General features: G+C 33.2%; 4 protein-coding genes across 5 annotated transcripts; 2 read left to right on the top strand and 2 right to left on the bottom strand.

Moving 5' to 3' along the window:
- The first annotated feature begins 764 nt into the window (after positions 1–764).
- LOC105189698 (putative leucine-rich repeat-containing protein DDB_G0290503) lies at positions 765–5,729 on the top strand. 2 transcript variants are annotated; one of them, XM_011151968.3, is made up of 9 exons: positions 765–1,206; positions 1,448–3,450; positions 3,549–3,737; positions 4,063–4,253; positions 4,321–4,499; positions 4,597–4,843; positions 5,083–5,231; positions 5,330–5,505; positions 5,580–5,729. In XM_011151968.3, the coding sequence occupies exons 2-8, from the start codon at positions 1,456–1,458 to the stop codon at positions 5,494–5,496; spliced, it is 3,117 nt and encodes a 1,038-aa protein (XP_011150270.2). In that variant the 5' UTR covers positions 765–1,206; positions 1,448–1,455; the 3' UTR covers positions 5,497–5,505; positions 5,580–5,729. The 2 variants fall into 2 exon arrangements, with proteins under 2 accessions (XP_011150270.2, XP_011150269.2); XM_011151967.3 differs by having other exon boundaries at positions 5,330–5,729.
- A 131-nt stretch (positions 5,730–5,860) lies between these two features.
- Uch-L5 (ubiquitin carboxy-terminal hydrolase L5) lies at positions 5,861–7,781 on the bottom strand. Its single transcript, XM_011151966.3, has 6 exons — positions 7,588–7,781; positions 7,295–7,358; positions 7,007–7,112; positions 6,708–6,895; positions 6,407–6,604; positions 5,861–6,240 (listed from the first exon to the last, which is right to left on the bottom strand). Exons 1-6 carry the CDS (start codon positions 7,661–7,663, stop codon positions 5,937–5,939), a joined length of 936 nt encoding a protein of 311 aa, XP_011150268.1. The 5' UTR covers positions 7,664–7,781; the 3' UTR covers positions 5,861–5,936.
- A 4,298-nt stretch (positions 7,782–12,079) lies between these two features.
- Positions 12,080–17,948, top strand: LOC105189696 (oxysterol-binding protein-related protein 9). The gene is made up of 13 exons (XM_011151965.3): positions 12,080–12,527; positions 12,720–12,935; positions 13,631–13,858; positions 13,935–14,010; positions 14,158–14,247; positions 14,393–14,510; positions 14,671–14,780; positions 15,933–15,962; positions 16,057–16,219; positions 16,376–16,650; positions 16,730–17,124; positions 17,300–17,527; positions 17,611–17,948. The coding sequence occupies exons 1-13, from the start codon at positions 12,420–12,422 to the stop codon at positions 17,701–17,703; spliced, it is 2,130 nt and encodes a 709-aa protein (XP_011150267.1). The 5' UTR covers positions 12,080–12,419; the 3' UTR covers positions 17,704–17,948.
- A 185-nt stretch (positions 17,949–18,133) lies between these two features.
- On the bottom strand, positions 18,134–20,631 carry LOC105189693 (uncharacterized). Its single transcript, XM_011151964.3, has 3 exons — positions 20,386–20,631; positions 20,208–20,316; positions 18,134–20,117 (listed from the first exon to the last, which is right to left on the bottom strand). The coding sequence occupies exon 3, from the start codon at positions 20,048–20,050 to the stop codon at positions 18,917–18,919; it is 1,134 nt and encodes a 377-aa protein (XP_011150266.1). The 5' UTR covers positions 20,051–20,117; positions 20,208–20,316; positions 20,386–20,631; the 3' UTR covers positions 18,134–18,916.
- Positions 20,632–21,131: the final 500 nt, after the last annotated feature.

Raw genomic sequence — 21,131 nt, 5'->3', positions numbered from 1 at the left:
GCAATCCAGCACGAAAACAAGCACCATGTGCCGTTGGCTTTATATGAAGTCTATCTTTTATCGCTGATACTGAACTAGTGTACACTCAGGGAACATGAAAAGAAATAGATATATATCTAGGAGTTAGTGAAAGGGAGAGAAGAAGAGAATAAGTGCAAGTTAGTGCAGCCAGTTCAGCAATAGAAAACAAACTTATGTGGTCTGTTCTTTTCAGCAGCACTGCGGAACTAGTGCAATAAGTTAGAATGAGACAAGTATATATTTATCTCACTTTAACTTATCGCACCAGTGCAGCGATGCAGAAGAAAAGAACAGACCATTGGTCTGTTCTTTTTAGCTGCACTAGTGAACTGGTGCAATAAGTTAAAGTGAGAAAAAATATAGTTGTCTCTAGTGCAGCGGTGCAGAGGAAAAGAACAGACCTATAATTTAAACCAAGGGTTCTCGATTCCTGACGGCGTGCGAATGAGATGCGCATGCGAAAATCTATATTATATGTAACGTGAACTGTACATTTTTGCATACGCATCTCACTCGCACGCCGCGTCAGGAATCGAGCCCCAAATTTTTAACTCGTTTATTGTAAACTCATTAAAGGCCTTCACACACGAATCTACTTAAGGCCTGGTCTACAATACGTGTCGTAAGTTGTAAGCCGTAAGAATTGGCGAATCACAGTCGATTATTACAAAAATAATCGGCTATAATTGGTCAGTTTTTACGGCTTGCAGCTTACAACACGTATTGTAGACCAGGCCGCATACATAATACGTAAACCGTAAGGAAATCCTCCAATCAGAGTCGACTATTCCCCTCTACATTTTGCTACGCAAGACAGAAGCCGTAACTGATTGGAGGATTTCTTTACGATTTACGTATTACGTGTCGTAGTAGATTCGTGTGTGAAGGCCTTTAATAACATTGCGAGAAAAGATCACATGCAGATTGATTGTTTAACGTGCAGTGTGATCGGCTAATTCATTATTGTTAACCTTAACCAAGCTCGCAACTTGTAGTGGGACCTTAATGGCTGATGTAATAATTAGATTAGTAGAATAGTGTATACAGAATTAGAGACAGACAGCTCTCTCTTTCTCTCTCTTATTTTTCTATCGAATTACTGCAAGAAAGCAAGAATAGTCGATTAGATAGCGTATCGACGAGTTGTAGTTGTTAAAGGTTATATTATGATTATAGAAATTACAGGTAAGTTTTCATAAAATTATGACAAGACTAATAGTTAAGTAAAATTATATTTACACACATTTAAAAATTCATACATATAATATTTGAGTTATCTTTTTCAAATTTAATATATGTTATGTTATATATTGTTATCAAATATATCAATTGTAACTGTCCCATTTTTTTTGACAAATTAAATTTTACATATGACATATATTTTCATGCAATTATTACAACTTATCTAAATTTTTATTTACATAAGACTGAACTATGAGCACCACTATCTCACAATGCATGGAGTCACCAGTATTAAATAAACGAACACATCATAAGAAAAACAAAATACAAATTGAGAGTAACAATGCAGATAAAATTAGTAAAAGTGACACGATTGAAAATATAATAACTGATCAAGGTTTAAAAAATAATGCACAAGAAAAAAATATTCAAGTTAGTCCTAGGAAAAAACAAGAAACTGAAGAAGTAACTGATCAAGGTTTAAAAAATAATATACAAGAAAAACGTATTCAAGTTAGTCTTAGGAAAAAACAAAAAACTGAAGAAGTAACTGATCAAGGTTTGAAAAATAATACACAAGAAAAAAATATTCAAGTTAATCCTACAAAAAAACAAAAAACTGAAGAAGTAACTGGTCAAGTTTTGAAAAATAATACACAAGAAAAAAATATTCAAGTTAGTCCTAGGAAAAAACAAAAAACTGAAGAAGTGACTGATCAAGGTTTGAAAAATAATACACAAGAAAAAAATATTCAAGTTAGTCTTAGGAAAAAACAAAAAACTGAAGAAGTGACTGATCAAGGTTTGAAAAATAATACACAAGAAAAAAATATTCAAGTTAGTCTTAGGAAAAAACAAAAAACTGAAGAAGTAACTGATCAAGGTTTGAAAAATAATATACAAGAAAAAAATATTCAAGTTAGTCCTAGGAAAAAACAGAAAACTGAAGAAGTGACTGATCAAGGTTTGAAAAATAATAGACAAGAAAAAGATATTCAAGTTAGTCCTAGGAAGAAACAAAAAACTGAAGAAGTGACTGATCAAGGTTTGAAAAATAATACACAAGAAAAAAACATTCAAGTTAGTCCTAGGAAAAAACAGAAAACTGAAGAAGTGACTGATCAAGGTTTGAAAAATAATACACAAGAAAAAGATATTCAAGTTAATCCTACAAAAAAACAAAAAACTGAAGAAGTGACTGATCAAGGTTTGAAAAATAATACACAAGGAAAAGATATTCAAGTTTGTCCTAGGAAGAAACAAAAAACTGAAAAAGTCACTGATCAAGGTTTGAAAAATAATACACAAGAAAAAGATATTCAAGTTAGTCCTAGGAAAAAACAAAAAACTGAAGAAGTGACTGATCAAGGTTTGAAAAATAATACACAAGAAAAAAATATTCAAGTTAATCCTACAAAAAAACAAAAAACTGAAGAAAAAAGTCCAAAAACTGAAGCAGTACCAAATATAGTAGGCATAAATACTTGTAAGAATAAAGAAATAGAGCATAATGATAATATACAGAATAATTTAAAGTCACAAAACAGGTCACCGGTGAAAGTAAATGATATACATACTTTTAACAAAACAAACAGCTCTTTGCAAAATTTTGAAAATGTAGAATGCAATAATAAGATGGTTGATAATTCTACGAATGATAAAAATATATTTACTCTTAGTTTAATAGAATTACAAGATTTATTAAAAAGCCCATCACCTAAGAAAACAGAAAGGTTATTACAATCTGGCAGTATAATCTCAATAAATGAGAACTCAAAAAAAATAAGAAATGATAAAGAATGCTCTGATATAGTGAAAACAGATCTGTGTAATTCAGAAGATTTTAATATCTTTCAGGCAGATCTATCATATGATGATCTATTAAATACTGCAATGAATACTGAAAGTGCTGAAACACTATCAGATATTTCATTACCTCTAAAGACAGAGATTAATACATTGCATTATATTAATGAAGGTTTAGCTGATTTAAACAAAGATCCACTAACAGATCCTCTCTTTATTGGTGATTATGAACAGAAGGATGTTAATACTGCAATTATGAATTTAGATCACAAGCCTTCAAAGCTAAGAAGGTCCGATCGTATAAATAAAAAATTGACTAAAAATTATAATGTAGATAATATTAAAAAAGAAAAATGCATGCTGAACACTGCAGGGAAACATATTTTAAAAGAATTAGAAGATATCGAAGAAGAAGAAGAGATACCATTAAGTATTATACAGGTTGGTCAATATTCTAGATACTCTATATGGTGTATTTACTTCTATTTTATATATATATATATATATGTTAATTAAAATTTACTATTTTATATACGCAGCAGTTGGCATCATTGTATATAGAGCTAGTACACAAAGTACCTCCACAACATAAAATAGAAGTTACTGGAGCTCATCCTACAACAAGAGAAGAGAAAAAATTATTTCAAAAGTATGGACCACTTCGTAAAGGTCCATACACATCTGAAGAAGATGCAACTATTACACAAAACTGGAACATGTTTTGCAAGGTATATTTCTGATATTATACAGATTGGCCTATTTAATAGAACATATGACTCAAATCATATTTTGATGAATATTTATATTAAGGGAAAAAGTTGTGCAAAAGTTGTAGGGAGAAAGTATATATCACTAACTGATAATTTGAAGAAATTGATGACTTTAAAATCTATATATAGCTATAACTATCTCTTATATATCGTATAACTTCTTTCAAAAAACATTTTTTTTTATATCATTATAAATAACAGAAATATTTTGGGTTATTATGTAAAGACTCTTCAATTACATAATAACAAAGAATATAACATGTCCTATTATACATACATACAGCTTCATAATTGGGACTCGAAGAACATTGGACCGTTTCGTAATTTGAGACATAATGGAAAATATTATATACGTGATCTGAAAGAAAGGCAGAAATTTGTTCAATTTTTAGCAAATGGTTTACCTTGGCGGACCCTCAATAGTGTTTATTCCAGATTTAAAATTTTATATTGTAACAAAATCACCAATGTCCGGTATGACAAGACAAATAAATTAACCTTTTAAATTTTTATTTTAAATTATCATACATATATATTTTAGATATACTTCAAAAGAAGATAAAAAGATTTTAACATATATACAGAATAAATATCTTGACCAACGTGATACTAAATATATTGAATTAGCAAAATTATTGGGACGAACAAATCGGTCAATATCTAAACGATATAAGTATCTTAAAAAAATTAAAGAAGCTGCAAGCGAATCGACGAAAAAATGTAAGTAACTGTCTCTCTCAAAATATATTATATATTATATATTTTTGTAAATATTTCTGTGTAAAATTAAATTTACTTAATTTCATTACACTATTAGCAAAAGTGAAGTGGACAGTGCCACTCATAAAAAAATTCTTAAAGACATTACTCGATATAACATTATGTGAAGATATAGAAGAACTTAAATACATTAGACTTCCTATGCCAATATGGCGGAAGATGGAAGAAAAACTAAATATAGATGAGAATATTTTGAAAACATTTTGGCAACATCAGTTGCATCTGCAGTTATTTAGCACGAGTCCCATCTATCTAAACGATATTAAAATACAATTAATTGAATAGTAAGTATCACATGTTACATGTTATCTGTTATACTTTTGTTAAGAAGCATGAAAATTGATTTTGATGTATTACAACTATCATTGAGTGTTACTACACATATACAGGGCATTAAAAAAAAGGATTTACAGAGTAGATTTTACCAAGTATTTTTTACTCAATATAATAAATATTATATATCCTATAAGTCTGAAACTTTTTTTTTTTGAGAGTCTTACATAAGCATATAAATTATTTTTAGTATGTATAAAAAAGGAATATCGAGTACCCGTGAGATTATATGGCCCAATGTAACACAATATTTTGAGGGAGCAACTGCAGTATTTCTCTGCAAGACCTTTTTTTACCTAGTACAAGAATGTCATATGGACGACATCGATAATTTTACTGGTAATGTTAAGTTTAAATTATATAAAATACAAAAAATTAGGATTATATATTGTATTTGTATAAAATCATGCAATATGTTGAGAATATTTTTATTGCAGATGTCGTGGAATACTTATATCATAAAAAGATCCCTGAAATTAAAGAGGCTCCGACAGACAAGTTTTTACCTAGGATTGTATATAAAAATGGGAACATTGTTATATTAAATTCGAAAGATGATACAACAGATACAAATATTGCTGATCATGATACTGATGACATTTAAATGTTTTGTGTATGAACAAATGGCGTGCATTTAGTATTATAACTACTCATTAAACTCTTTTTAATCAGTACATATACTTTCAGATCTAATCAAGAATTAAAAATACAAACCAAATAAATTCGAAGATTATTCAATATTCAGTGAATGGTTATATTATTGAATGCTCTATTTCGTCGGTAATTTTTTTTTACAGCTATATGCCATTTTTATACCATTAAATGTTAAATATAATGAAATTGGTATATTTTGTAAATAGATAAGTGTAAATAAATAATGCATATGCTAAATTGTAACAAAAAATAACGTATAAATTATATAAATGTAAAGCATTTTATTAAAAAAAAAAAAAAAAATTACATTTCACCATAATGCAGATATTGGAACAATTTCAAGAATTTCATATCTATATATAAATAATCATATAATTTTGCAATATACATTCAAACTTTATTTTTCTTTGATTCCTTTTCGAGTGCTTTCTCCTTTGCCTTTTGATACAAAGGTACAAGTTTGCCTTCTTTAGCTAGAATCTTCAAGAGTTCCATGATAAGTGGTAAATAATTATGTTTTCTTCTGATATTCTCGATTTGATATCTTTTCGATTTTCTTATTTCTTCTTCAATTAATGCTTGCAAACGTTCCATTTCTGCAGGGTCACAGATATTTGCCTTCTGTCTTTCATATAAAGTTTTTCTGTCTGTTACTATAGCCATTAGATTGAAATGAATTTCACCTTCATTATACCTGTTCATAAACATTTTACTTTCATAGAATATAGGTAAAATGACATATTTGTAGATATATTGTAGATTGTAGATTTGTAGATTTATAGATATTTGTAGATGACCAACATTTATATACATGTTGAACATGAAAAGAGTTGTTGAGACATCTATATATCATAACTTACTTGTTTATTCGCTTTTGAATTATCGGTTTTGCAGCTTGTACCCATTGTTCCCCCACTGGGCACGGACCTAAATCCATAGGTCCATCCTTTAATCCATCCAATTCATATAAACGGCCATCTATTGGAACATAACTCACAAAATGAAATACATTATCATCCTTAGATGCTTGTCTTGAGTCATATTCAAATACTGTTTGCCTAAAATTATGTAATATACATACATGTAGTATACAGTAAACAGAATTGTATATATTAACATATACTAAGTGATATCAAGTAATTAAAAGAAATATATAAATACCTTGAAAAAGAATTATGTACTTCCCTTATAACATCTGAGTTACTAAGGGCAAGTCCACGCATGTTTGCATCAAAGCTTTGACAAAAATTTTTGAAATCTTCCAAATTTGGTCCTAAAGATATATCTGCATGTTTGCAATTTAGCAAAACGCTTAATATTGCTTGTGTTGCACAAGCATTGTTTATTATCTAAATAAGTATAATTTTTTTAAATACGACATATATTCAATATTTTTATCATAGGTAATTTCTCACAAATTAGTAAAACACTTCTATACTTTTACTTTGTATTTTACATACCTGTTTTGCAAAGAATATTTTGTCCAACCTACTATCTTGCACAATATTTCCTGATAATTCATCATCTTGTACCCATTTGAACAGAAATATTAAGCCATGAATAGGTCTGTGGAAAATATTGTAACAGATACAAACATAAAGAAAAGAACTTAAAAGTTAATTACATGATTATGTATTATGAAATACAAGTATAGGAAATATAGTTAATAAAAAATATATATATGTCAACTAAAATGTCCTTTTTAGTTAACGTGATAGAAATGTTCATTATATACAAAGTATATATACTTCAAATTATCGAATTGTTCATCATCCAGGCTCCATAACTCTTCCACTTGTGCTCCTTTGACACCTGTGTGTGAGAAAAATAATTTAATTTATATATATATATATGTGTGTGTATATTTATATATACCTTAATACATAGACTATGTAAAACTTTAATATATAGACTATGTAAAACAACTTGACAAAAGTGGGTGTATAATAGTGCAGTTGTCAAATTTGTAAACTCCACTACAATTAGATCGATTTTGTTACAATTGGAATACAATTGGAAGGATAATTGCAAAAATAGTTACCAAATTCTTTAATCAACTCTGTAAAAACGCCAGGATCACTCTCAATGAGACACCAATTTCCAGCTGAATCCGCCATATTTTATAAACTGTCCCACAGTGTGCGTGAAATAAGCAAAGAATACACGAAAACTTGATGTCAGGCTGATCAGTAGAAAAGAAGTGGAAATCTAAAGCAGATCTCTTTGCACATAATTTTATTTACAGTACAGTCGGGTGTAATAGAGTGCAATGAAGCGGTCCGGTTATTGCATCAGATTGTACCATCACTTCTTATTACACTGCGTGTAACTCCGAATTAATGGTCTGTTCTTTGTAACTGCACTGTTGAACTAGTGCAATAAGTTAAAGTGAGACAAATATAGGTTTTCTCACTCTAGCTTATCGCACCAGTTCAGCAGTGCAGCTACAAAGAACAGACCATAAATCGATCTACCATCGATTGCTTTCACTCGCACCTCGTACACTTCGTGCAGATAAATAGTTCCACTACGGAAAGAAATGAATCACCGCGATTGGTCGACTCAGCTTCCCGAGTATCCCGCTTGTGGCGCTGTTATTTCCTATTTAGTTATGGCGCTGGTTACGGATTCTGTGCGGTACGGTAGTGTGCGAGAAACCGTCGCCCGTGATTTTTCGTGATTTTGAGTTGCCGTAGCTGAGTCTCGTGTCTTAAATCGTTATTGAGAGTGCCGAAAGTAAGTTTCGCGCGTGTGCTATGGCGGAATGACGTTCGTTCCGCCACGCGAAGTGAAGTGAGATGAATTGTCGGAATGCCGAGGAAAACTCAGCGCGTCAGTTGTAAGGGCAGTTCGGTTTTCGCGTCGCAGAGCTTCGTTTTCGTCAGCCGAGTCTCGGTTGCGAATTATCGTTAAACATCGAGGTATGGCACACTTTCGTTAAATATTGGCTGAAAATTCTTCATTCTTCGTCGGGAGGGTCGAGTAAAGTTTCGGGAATTTTTTCTGTTATGGTCGACTTCTTGGAATATTTCAAACGGAACGAACGGTTTCGAACAGAATATTTTGATTGGCTAGTACGCTAGTACGTATTCACCAACATATGCACACAATGGCCGCGTTCAGTAGAACAAAGTGATCAGAGAGCGCTTAGTGATTATTGTCTGTGATTGGAGCATTCTTTTAGGTTCTTCACAGACCCAGAAGTATTTACCAATCAGGAGCAAGATTCAGTGGAAAATCTAGTAATTTTATCCAACTGTTGAGTCTGCTGAATGCAGCCAGTGAAAATCGCGACTGTTGCATTGCAACGCTTAGTACGTGAATTCCAAAAGCCGACCATGCGTATTTTCTGCGATTTTGAATTACTAAAGGCAAATATCAGCGTATATTATTTCGTCGAGAATACCGCAAGAAAATTTCGTGCATTTGTCATGGCGAAGTATCATCAAGTAGTCGAAAGTAAATAATTAACGAAACCGGATCTTCGGGAGTGCCGGATGAAATTATGCGCGTTTGTTGCTCAAGATTTGTGTTTGTGATCAAGTGATGTGAAAAATGGCCTGTTATTATTCAAAGTAAAATTTAGTGTTTGTGTTGCGAAAAGTATTAAGTGCCGAGGATATATTTTGCAAGGAGGGACATCAGGAACCATTGAGGGGTAAGTTTACTCTATGTATATCACTTTATGTACATCGCTATAACAATTCGGAGTTGCTTGTCTCGCGATATTGCGTTTTTTGCGATGAAAAAATTATCCAATGAAAAAATTTATGAGGCTGATCATGGTTGTGAAACGAAACATAAAAATCTCAATTAAATATTTCGAAATAATACATTTAATGTTTATTGATATTTTCATTCTTAATAGTTCATCACATTTTACATTTTAAGCGCATTTTATTAACCCGTTTTGAATGAGCAAACGAAATATTACGTTCAACCTGAAAGCATCAGTTTTTCAACGAGTCCGCTCGCAGGTCTCTACGATCCTTAGTACTCATTGTCCGTGTAAATGCCTCGTCGATTCTTGGAACTCACGCCGCCGCGCACTTACCCAAACGACGTGTCGTAGCGAACCATATTTACTTCCCTAAATTTTTACTTACTCTTTACGCTATCCGGAAAGATATTAATTTGGATTTTATTAATCTGGATTTTAGGAAAATTAGTCATACTGCCTTAAAAATAAACAGCATCATTTGTTTGCGATCCGTCGTCTCATCGTAGCGCTTTGTTTCGATGGAATCGAGGATTCTCGACAACACGAGATATTCTGCGATGACTAGCGCGTGATCACACGATCACACCGTGCTTGTTCGGCGACGGGACACACCGTTGTTATTGTCACTGTTTGTCAGCATATGAACGCCAATAACCTGGCAAAGTTTTAAATCGACAACGGGTAACGTCCCATCTCCGAGCAAAGAAAAACGAAAAAAATATATATTAATGTAAGATCGAAGTTACGAACCGCTCTGTATTCCTCACTCCGATCAGATCTAAAATTCGCACGAGACCGACTGCAAGTATCAATTTCGCTTCGTTCCGCACCGTTTTTTCTTTAATCAGCTGCTCTGGTCGAACCTTCGCGTACGGAGACTCGGTTGCGGCCTCAACTGGCTGATACTTCGACTGGACGTGCCACGTACAAACTTAATTTTCGTCCAAATTGTCCGCGTTCAACTTGTATTTTTTGTTAACAAAATTGGAATCGCGGGTTCGGGAGGTGCTCGCGCTCCGACCAGCGAGTATCATTCTTCCAGAATCTCGACGAACATCGCCCATGAGGAGGAAATAAAAGGGAACGATCCCGCGAAACTCAAAAGGGCTGTGTCTTCCTTTCTGTCGAGCCCCGCGCTCATTGCTGAGCGGTCTCGGCCTCTTTTTGACTTAGCCAAAATGCGAACAAAATTATTGCTCATTTCTTTCATTCTGCATCATTTCTTTCGATTAGCATAAATATTTCCATGACGTATATTGATCTATCATTTTTCTCTTCATTAATTTTAACATTTCGGACTTCATAATTCTGTAATGTTGGACTGATTTGGTATCTACGGATCATTGTTATTTCCAATTTAGATTAGCTTCTTGCACACGATTTATTAATTTATACTTGGTAACCCATCATTTTCGCATCGATCAATCTAGACATATCGGCTTCAAATTCTCCATAACGCGTAGGCGCACGTTGTTGCAATTTGTGAAGATCTGAGTTATCTTGGACCTAGATTAAAATCTTATCACTCATATTTCGTTAATTAATATTTCGTAACTTGTTATTCCCGAACCCAGACAGCACCGGACATCCGGCCAATGGATGTACGTTTCACATCCAATTTATGTCCGATTTACGTATATTCCGTATTCCCATATTACGATAATTAATATTTCGTGACAGGTCATTTCTGAGCCTGTCACTTTCCCATCTTTCGTGGCCTGTAACTCCGAAACGCGTAATCGCATTTCGATACGGTTGGCTCGGATCATCCTTATTTTGAACCAAGATTAATATCTTATCGCAAATAATTTTGCAGCTTATACCCGGTGACTCATCATTTTCGTATCGGTCGATCTTGACCTATTGGCTTCAATTTTTCAATAACGCGTAGGCGCACGTCGTTGCAATTTATGAGGATCTTAGTTATTTTGGGTCTAGATTAAAACCTTATCACTCATGCTTCGTTAATTAATATTTGATGACTCGTCATTTCTGGGTCTGTCACTTTTCACAAATTTTCGTGACTTCTAACTTCAAAACGTGCGATTACAACTCGATGCGATTTGCTCGGACCATCCTTATTTCGAATCTAGATTAACGTCTTATCACAAATAATTATCGCAAATAATTAACTTATAATTAACGTCTTATTATAATTAACATCTTATCACAAATAATTATCGCAAATAATTAACTTATAATTAACTTATAATTGGTGACCCTTCATTTTTCCGCATTGATTTCGGAAAAAAATGAAAAAAAAATTGAATACAAAAAAAATGAAAAAATTGAATATAAAAATTATAAAAATAGCCACCCCTATTAGCGTCATTTTGTGTCATTGCTAAAAGTTTTCCGCTCGGTCTCGAAATATTTCTTCCCAAATTGCGGGCAGGTAGCGTGAAAGATGAGAAGCGAAGGGGCAAGACGGGAGAGATTTTGCTTAAGCCAGCGGCACACGGTGCTTGTTTTCGTGCTGGATTGCTTGCTGGATGAAAATACTGCGTTCTGATTGGTGCATTTTCATCCATCTTCGAAAATATACCAATCACAACGCAGTATTTTAATCCAGCAAGCAATCCAGCACGAAAACAAGCACCGTGTGCCGCTGGCTTAAAGCGAAGTTCGTGCGAATCTGGTGAAATAGGCTGCATTTGCACTTGAACAACGATTGTCGAATAAGTGGATTGGTTGTTGGATAGGGAATATTTGGTATCTCCAGAAATACGGCATTTTTCGATGAAAGTTCTTTCATGAATTAAGGAGTTCAATAGATATTTCATATCTGTGACAGTTGGATGTGGTTCTTGTAACTACGCATAATTTTTTGATCGTGGGGACTGTGTACGCGCTGTCTCTGTTTTTCTTTTTACATCATATTACTGGGAAATGGCGTATGGACATTGCTGTATGCAGTCCGGAGCCATATAACGAACTGAACTGAACTAAACTGGATATTTCATAGCCAGTGACCGAAGTATCCGTGAGGTAAATCTCAAATTGCAAATCGCGGAGATGCAACTTATCCCAGGGATTGGAATGACGCGGTGATATCACGTCTTATGTGACTTTTTTTATCGAGATATTCATTGTGAGATATGTAAGGACCGTGTGCAGATATTCGCGGGTCGACCAGCGATCAACAAATAATTATGTCGACAATGGAGGGTTCCCTCAGCAAGTGGACAAATATGGTTAATGGATGGCAATATCGATGGTTTGTTTTGGACGACAATGCTGGCCTTCTGTCTTATTATACGGTAAATATATTTTCGAGAATGCAATTACGTTAATTAGGTTACATTCTTTTCGTCCTCACATTAATTTGTGCGAGTATAGTATGGTGCATTGTAACTTGGTATATATTTTCTACATATTTTGTTGTAATTTACATACTTATCTACTTAATAAAATTTAACAACAGTTTTTATATGTACTTTTATTATTTTTAGAGCAAGGAGAAAATGATGCGCGGAGCACGTCGTGGTTGTGTACGACTGAGAGGTGCTATTATTGGTATAGATGATGAAGATGACAGTACATTTACTATCACAACATCATCCTGCAAAGATGACCCGAAGACTTTTCATTTTCAAACGCGCAATGGAGAGGAAAGAGAACGTTGGATCCGTGCACTAGAAGATACAATTCTCCGTCATTCCAATGCGGTATGCTCATGTGCATATACAACTATAAATAAACAGGGTGTTTCAAAAAGACTGCCTATATATAATTATATATTTTTATAAGAAAAAAAAATTCTATAAACAAAGTACCAAACATACAAATATAAGTTGAGTCTAAATTTAAAAAAAATTAATTTTAATGATGTGATACATGTAATATTTATTCAGATGAATTTTAAAAATTAGAAAGCTTAAAAGAAATGCTTGAAATGTATACTTGAAGTGTAAAACAATATAATTTTGGATTCTTCTCATCATGAAACATCTTGTATATTTAAACATTCCTAAAGTACTATATATTGTTCAACATCTATCTTTTATTATTTGTCAAAGTTGTTTATCGTCAGCCAGAATCAAGTAAATAATTGTTTTTAAATGGCCCCACAGATTAAAATCAAGTGTGTGAATTTGATAATTTAAATAATTATTGTATATGTATTATATTGACATTAAAATTAATTTTTTAATGTTGACTCAATATTAACTTTTTAACCAAGTGTTTTAAACACTATCTTTATGAGAACCTTCTTTTTGTCTATTTTGAGAAGAATACAATTGCATATACAGTCAATTGTTAATATTTATTTTCCTATTTTTCTTAAAACAACAAGATGGATGTAAAAAAGTCAAATAAAACAATTTTGAAATATAATCCAACAAGGAATTAATCCTTACAGAGGTGGGATCCTAAGAAATCACTACCTAAACATGATTTTGACCGCAAAGTAGCTGAGGCTGATGCTTATCTTCAACTCTTGATCGAACAAATTAAATTAATTGAAACCAAAAAAAGTGCTGCTGAGGAAGATGAAGAGAAACAGAAAAAGTATTCAGCTATTTTATTACAAGCCAATGCTATGCTTAATTCTGTTAAACATACCATTGTCCAATTACAAATTGCAAAGGTACCTTATTACATATCATTTGTTATTTCATTGATTGCTAAGCTCTGTAATACATCTGCTATTTCACTACAATTAGAACACAGCAATACCAGTTAACGGAGTATACAGAGGACCATCTAATTCTATACATGTCTCTCCACCACTTTCTCATGGTAAGAATTCTCACATAATCTATTGTTGATTGCACATTTGTGGAGCCTTGATAATTTTTGATAATCATTTAGTTTCTTACATATTTGTTTTATATAAGTTTTATATCACTTGCTTGTATGCATCAGATTCTTAAGATATAATTTTAGTTGCAGCTAGGGCGCCAGAGGCAACAGTGCAAACTGGCATCGAATTAGGCTCTGAGTGTGTGGAACCCCGGGTGCCTACGTTATCAAATGGTTAATATCATGTGCAGCATACATATTTACACCTAACATTGTTGAAAACAAGTTATATCGATTCTGTAAAGTCCATTCCCCTTTCTATCTCTTTTTTCTTTTTTGTATTTTTTTCTTGTATTAAAGCGTCACTGCACATTCTCAGTTGTAGATAGAGATCTACCAGTACCACAGTTTTCGTATTCTTCATCTGACGAGGACGACGATTACTTCGACGCTGCGGACGAGATACCAACTCCGATAGTTCAGAATCATATTACGCTGCAAGTATCACATGTTAATATTTCTGCGTAAGAGTAATTAATATTCTTCTCACCCATGCCGCCGTACGATGCATCGCCCTTGGTTGTTTCTCATTCTCTTTGCTTTAGAAGAATATGACATTTATATATTTGATAACAGTAACATGCGAATGATTTTCAGACGTTCAGATAACGAGCGATTACACTCGTCCATAGAAAGTGCCGCAGGCGATAAACGTAAGGAGCCACCTTTGCCACCTATTAAAGGCGATGGTTCGGTAGATTACGACGGTGAGTCAACATTTTATGTTGTTTGAATGTAATCGTTTTTACCGCATTATCTAAGAATTTCCTTCATACGTTCGTCAACAGTCAACAGTTTGAACTATTGTAGTCTTGACAGGCATGCGTCACCGAGTCTGCCGTTAATTGCCGAGGTCTCTGTTGATTGTGATATCTATATTCGACAAACAGATAATGATTATGAAAAGGTCTTATGATGTCTCAGTGTGCATATATTATGTCAAAGAACGCGCGGGAAAAGAAGTCGGTTAAAATTACTGTGATAAAACACCGGTTGTAATTACATGCTAATATATTCTGCATGCGACTTTCATATTGAATGCGGTTTATTGCTGCATGTTACGCTTCCCCGCATGAATTCGACGATTTTTGAAAATATCCCAGTAGTTTGATCGATGACGCAAGACGCGAAGAGATATCTGTGCGGTCTGAGGAAAATCCCTTGCTGTGTATCTGTGGTGTGTCACACATACAGTATCTTAACAATGTAAAAGATAAAGAGCGAGATAAAGGCACACACACACACACATACACAATTTATACGGCACACCAGTTCCATTGTCGATAATGCAGACCATGTTTAGCACGTTTAATCGTCTGTTTTATCCACCGCGACCATTATTGATCCCGGACGCTTCGAATGCTATCTTCGACGTGTGAATTAGTATTTCTCGCGAGCCAACACGTTCGTGAGCATTTCGTTATGTTTCTCTCGAAGTAAAGTTGCGGTTCGGTGTAAGAGAATGTTTGATCGATATGACAATGAATGAGAGAACAGAACCTCGGCAGAACCTGATGTTCTGTCGTTTGCTTTCACGACAAAGCATTCAGTTAAATATCTCGCGTTAACAAGAAACGATTCGGTCCTGAGGAAATAAGGTGTTTAGGAATGGATACTAGTTGGTCTATTCTGGCAAGACAACATGTTGGACATAACTTCAAGTCGTAAGTTATATATATGTAGAATTTAGGTTAAATTGGGAGAATTTTTGAACCTTCATATAACGTCGTACAACTCGTTTCTAAGATCGTTGGCCGTTTTGAGATCTACACAAATTGAAGTTAGCGATCCTTGAATCTCTATTTCTGTATGAATACTTATTGTACTTTAAGATGTAAATATATGTATGTCTGTTGCAGCTCTTTACGAAGAAGAAAGCGAAACAGAAAGTAAGTATATAAGCAAATATATAAATACAAGACAATGAAGAATAGAGGTTCTTACACCTTTAGTATCTTCTCTTTTTGCTTTGGTTGTTTATAGTGGATTCCATGGAGAGCCATGGATCGGTTGTGACGCATCTTCTGTCTCAAGTAAAGATCGGTATGGATTTAACAAAGGTTGCCTTACCAACATTCATTCTGGAGCGTAGGTCACTCCTGGAAATGTATGCAGATTATTTTGCTCATCCTGATCAATTTGTAAGGTACTTGCAGCAACTACTTGATTTAATAACAACACTTTCTTACACATACATATATTTGAGCAAATTATATTTTATATTTAATGTAATTATGTTTAGTTAATATATTTACATAATTAATTTTTAAAAGTATTTAGTTAATGTATTTTCATAATTTAGCATTGCAGATATGTCTACACCTAAAGAGAGGATGGTACAAGTAATTCGTTGGTACTTGTGCAGCTTTCATGCGGGACGCAAATCTGGTGTAGCCAAAAAACCGTACAATCCAATATTAGGTGAAATTTTTCGGTGTCATTGGAATATACCAAATACCGGTTATTCTGACAATATTACGGATTCAGGCAACAAACTCATATCAGATGGTCCTGTACCATGGTGCAAGGAGAATCAACTTGCTTTTCTTGCTGAACAAGTCTCACATCATCCTCCAGGTATTAAAGTGATTGTTAATTCAAGCTTTTCTCTTTGGATATCGTGGACCACATGACTTATTATTCTTTTTGATCGCAGTTAGTGCATTTTATGCTGAACACGTTGGGAAAAATATTAGTTTTGGAGCTCACGTTTGGACAAAAAGCAAATTTTTGGGCTTAAGCATAGGAGTACATAATGTGGGAAAGGGTTGGGTAAATGTACTGCAACATGGAGAGGAATATGTTCTAACTTTCCCTAATGGTTATGGCAGATCTATCCTCACTATACCATGGGTAGAGTTAGGAGGAACTGTGACTATAAGCTGCCTGCAAACTGGCTATCATGCGACGATAGAATTTTTAACAAAGCCTTTTTACGGCGGTAAACGAAATCGAATCACTTGTCAAGCGTTTCAAGCAGGAGACAAGAAACCGTTTCTAGTTATAAATGGAGAATGGAGTGGTATGATGGAAGCAAAGTGGTCGGATGGTGTAAGTTGAAACGCCTGTAATGAAGTTTGATTATGATGTTAATTAAGAAGAATCGGGTACTATGGTAACAGTAATTGAAACGTATTCACATCATCATGTTAATAAGTTGTATAACTATTCACCGATATAAACAGCCGATTACTAACAATGTTTCGTAACATTTTTCTCGATATAGAAAAGTGAGATTTTCGCCGACGTAAAAGAGCTTAGTACGGAGAGAAAATTAGTGAAAACAGTATGCGAACAAGAAGAGTGCGAGTCGCGAAGGGTTTGGCGTGACGTCACAGTTGGCCTACGTATTAACGATATGGATAAAGCTACGGCTGCAAAATGTGCAATTGAACAGAAACAAAGAGATGAGGCGCGCGTCCGAAAAGAAAATAACATAACGTGGCAAACGAAAGTAAGCGAATAATTTCTGCTCGATCCTTCTTTAATGCTCGTTTCGTGAATTATGCCAATTAGTTCTTCTGTGTGTTTGAACAGCTCTTCAAGGAAACCAAAGATGGTGGCTGGGTGTACATAAAACCTCTCGTAGACAGAATACGCAGTTCTAGTGATCAAACTAATGTTACGTAACCATGTTCAGTATAATATTATGTGATAATTTTAGACACAGCACAATACTAGGAGAGACCATGGCCTAATGCCCGTAAGAGAACTGTAATACCAGGCTTAATTCGAGACGTATGCACTTTCACATTTAAAGAATTTCCACAAATATTTTCATGCATAATGGTTCTCATTTGGAGAATTTCTGCAAATATTTATATTTTTTATTCTTATGTGCCCAATTTAAATGAAAAGAAAGATAACAACATTGATGCTCACTCTTTTATTATTCTATGCATGTTTAATTCAGTCTATCAATCACGATAAATGTGTTTTTTGTCGACATTCAGAGAAAATGTAATTCTTCTGTTTTTAATGTTTTTTTTTTCTCTTTTTCCTTGAAATAACTTTATAAAGATATTGTACACTACTATTATATCAATATTTCAAGTACACATGTATAGCAAAATTACATTTTATTATGACAATTGTGACGTTTTATTAACGTTGTAATTTGTTATAAGAAAGATTATATGTACAATTTATGCAAATCTGTATACATCGCATTGTATAGATCGTATATACCATATCATATTCAAATGTTTTATGATAGGATAGACATAGATAATACATGCGCGGTATTCTGATTATAGAATTATTTTCACGTAACTTTGGATTTTTCTCGTGTAGATAGCTACATATTTCCCTTTATATATGATGCATGGTCCACATTCCGTAATTATGAGTTTCTGAAATAAATTGCATTACTTATGCACAGAATGATATGTCCGTGGCAGCTATTTAACATTTCGTTGCTATTGCAACAGTATAAATTTCTCTGTTTCTCTACATTCCAATTTCTTTCTTACTCAAATGAATTGTTGACGCATCTGATTGATAAAATTGTATTGTAAAATACGTCCTAATAGTATTAATTACGATATATACAATTTATATTGATATAAGTATTGGAAATTCTTAATTAAACAAAATTGATTTGTTGAAGTAATGACATTCTCATTGTATTCCTAGAAAAACATAGAGGATCTAAATATTTCCCTTGGATTGCTGTGATACGTATAAGAATTATAGAAGTTATTTTAATAATCTATTCCTGATTAATCTTAGATGGGACTTTGTACTGAAAGACAGGCATATAGTGGATATTTTTTTTTATTGTATATAAAAATAAGTAAAATATATGCAAGATGTACAAAAATGGACATGGTCCGCGGTGATATCATAATACTTTGCTCACATTCTCTCGTAGTGCTATATAACCAAGAAAGTAGTCTGCAATATTTCTATTATTATGAGGCAGGCGTTCCGTCGATGACAATAAATGTTTTAATCCCGCCTCGATCATAGGTAAACTTACTTCGTGATATTCAACATTCCAATGATTATTAGTGTTAGCAATTTTGCTTGTGTCATACTTGTATAAAACTTTGGCAACACATTTCTGCTGTAACGAGATAGGTGCGTCGGTATTGATTATTTGGTGATATGGTTCTGTAATTAAATTCAATTCACGATCCATTGGTTTTATCAAAAGATAATGAGTCTGTTTGCCAATAGATGTTTGCAAGATAATTTCTTCTCCTAATATGTTAGTCAATGAGTCTTTTATGAATATTAAAAAGTCATCTAATGGATTAGTAGCATTTACAATACTTAATGTGTCATCCTGAGGTTTGTAATCTACACAACAATTCCATAATTTGAGTAAATTACACGAATAAAGCGCCCCTATATGCAGAAAGCATTTATCACAGGTTAATGTTTTATTATCTATGCGTAGATTGTTTATAAAAATATTCTTGTGCAGCAGAGCAAAGTAAGACCCATACAAGTAATCAGATTTTTGTGTTTCTATGTTTACAATATCATTAGAACTATGCTTGCAACAGAACCATTCATCTGGGCTGCACTGTATATCAGGCAAAGGTAGAGCTCGTTTAAAAGTAGTTGGCTTTGAGATAACATTCTTACAACAAGCACATAATACGATACATTCTGATGCCTTAAATAGCAATTTGATATCTTCTAAAATTGGTTGCGAACAAGTCAACTGGGCTGATTTGTTTGAATCAGTTAGCACCTCTACGCTAAAAGATCCAAATACCGAATTCAGTGGCATCATTTGTAAACGAAAACAAATCCAATTGTTCCTTATACTTAACATAGACAAAGAAGTAGGTACAATCTTTATGAATGGCAACGAGAAATCCATATTATGATCTTTGAGTACTAACGCTATGTTACTTTCCGAAAGTTTAACTTGAACATCTTTTAAATCTAGATCTTTACGCATAGCGATAAATGCATTGCACGATTGCAGTCGTGGTCTTAGTTCTAACGTTATAAATTCCATTTTTCTTATTGTTCAATAATATAACTATATCTCACGATATAGTAATAACACATTTTCAACCGTGGTCCTGAAAAAACAGTATAAAGTAAGATTCATCATATTATTTCAATATAGTTTAGATCTGCAGATCTATGTCACCGGATATCTTTATATTTACCGATCATTTGCATCCACATTCATACCGTGAACCCACTAAACTACATAAAAAGGTTAGGTTATGTTAGATATTTTCGGCAAGCTATACGCTTTTTATAGGTCAATGTAATCTAAAAGAAAGTAATTCGGTTAGAGCCATATGGCATGCGAAATTATTTTGCATTTGTGTATATACATACCTGATTTGACAAATAGAAGTTCGTCTGATTTGTCATTGAGTTGTACCATTTGAAAATAAAGATTCTTCTGATTCCCTCCGTTTTATCTGCTATTTGCGGGTAAAAAAGTTCCTTCGACTCGTCCTTTGATCGTAATGCTTGAAAATAAGAAGTGCCTGTTCCACTGTTGAGTTGTATCACTTGAAAATAGAAAGTTTGGCTGCCCTGTCGTCCAGTTATATTACGATTTCGAGATCCTTTGTGTTAACGATGTCCAGTTTTATAAAAGAAACTTCAAAATTATATATTGATACTAACTACAAGTCGAAATTCTCATTATTTTTGCTTCTACTGTCAAATTTACCGTAATTTTTATTTTCTAAAATATATAAATTTTTGTTGATATCCTTGACTTTTTAGATTAAATTTAAGTTTTCGTTTACGACTACGGCACGTTTATTAATTTTTACATATTCGTTTATTACGATTACGAATCGTCGTTTTTACAACAATTGAGCACTTATATTTACCTCCAATAATACTCGAAAATTAGTTAGACGATTTTTTATTCTCAAGTGTTACGCGATTCAATAAATCAAATAATTTTTTTACTTTTGTATAGAATAAAATAAAGCTAAGCAGACTAATCGAATGAATACTTCAATTTCTAACTTCTATTGAGAAGTAAAAGTTGTTCGGGTTTTCGTTTCATATTATTAAACATGATATTATATATTATGAAGAATAAAAATCCGAGCAGGACAAAC

Source organism: Harpegnathos saltator, unplaced genomic scaffold (genome assembly GCF_003227715.2).
Source record: "Harpegnathos saltator strain DR-91 unplaced genomic scaffold, Hsal_v8.6 scaffold7, whole genome shotgun sequence".
NCBI lineage: Eukaryota > Metazoa > Arthropoda > Insecta > Hymenoptera > Formicidae > Harpegnathos > Harpegnathos saltator.
This window is presented reverse-complemented; position numbering and strand designations above follow the sequence as displayed.

What these genes read in the sequence shown, in the direction of transcription:
- LOC105189698 (XM_011151968.3), top strand. Translation starts at nt 1,456, where the DNA reads ATGAGCACCACTATCTCACAATGCATGGAGTCACCAGTATTAAATAAA. An exon ending in AACAAAATCACCAATGTCCG is followed by an intron (nt 4,254 to 4,320) that starts GTATGACAAGAC and finishes TATATATTTTAG; the next exon opens with ATATACTTCAAAAGAAGATA. An exon ending in CGACATCGATAATTTTACTG is followed by an intron (nt 5,232 to 5,329) that starts GTAATGTTAAGT and finishes TTTTTATTGCAG; the next exon opens with ATGTCGTGGAATACTTATAT.
- Uch-L5 (XM_011151966.3), bottom strand. Translation starts at nt 7,663, where the DNA reads ATGGCGGATTCAGCTGGAAATTGGTGTCTCATTGAGAGTGATCCTGGC. An exon ending in GAACAATTCGATAATTTGAA is followed by an intron (nt 7,113 to 7,294) that starts GTATATATACTT and finishes TATTTTCCACAG; the next exon opens with ACCTATTCATGGCTTAATAT. An exon ending in AAATATTCTTTGCAAAACAG is followed by an intron (nt 6,896 to 7,006) that starts GTATGTAAAATA and finishes ATACTTATTTAG; the next exon opens with ATAATAAACAATGCTTGTGC.
- LOC105189696 (XM_011151965.3), top strand. Translation starts at nt 12,420, where the DNA reads ATGTCGACAATGGAGGGTTCCCTCAGCAAGTGGACAAATATGGTTAAT. An exon ending in CATCCTGATCAATTTGTAAG is followed by an intron (nt 16,220 to 16,375) that starts GTACTTGCAGCA and finishes TTCATAATTTAG; the next exon opens with CATTGCAGATATGTCTACAC. An exon ending in ACATAACGTGGCAAACGAAA is followed by an intron (nt 17,528 to 17,610) that starts GTAAGCGAATAA and finishes GTGTTTGAACAG; the next exon opens with CTCTTCAAGGAAACCAAAGA.
- LOC105189693 (XM_011151964.3), bottom strand. Translation starts at nt 20,050, where the DNA reads ATGGAATTTATAACGTTAGAACTAAGACCACGACTGCAATCGTGCAAT.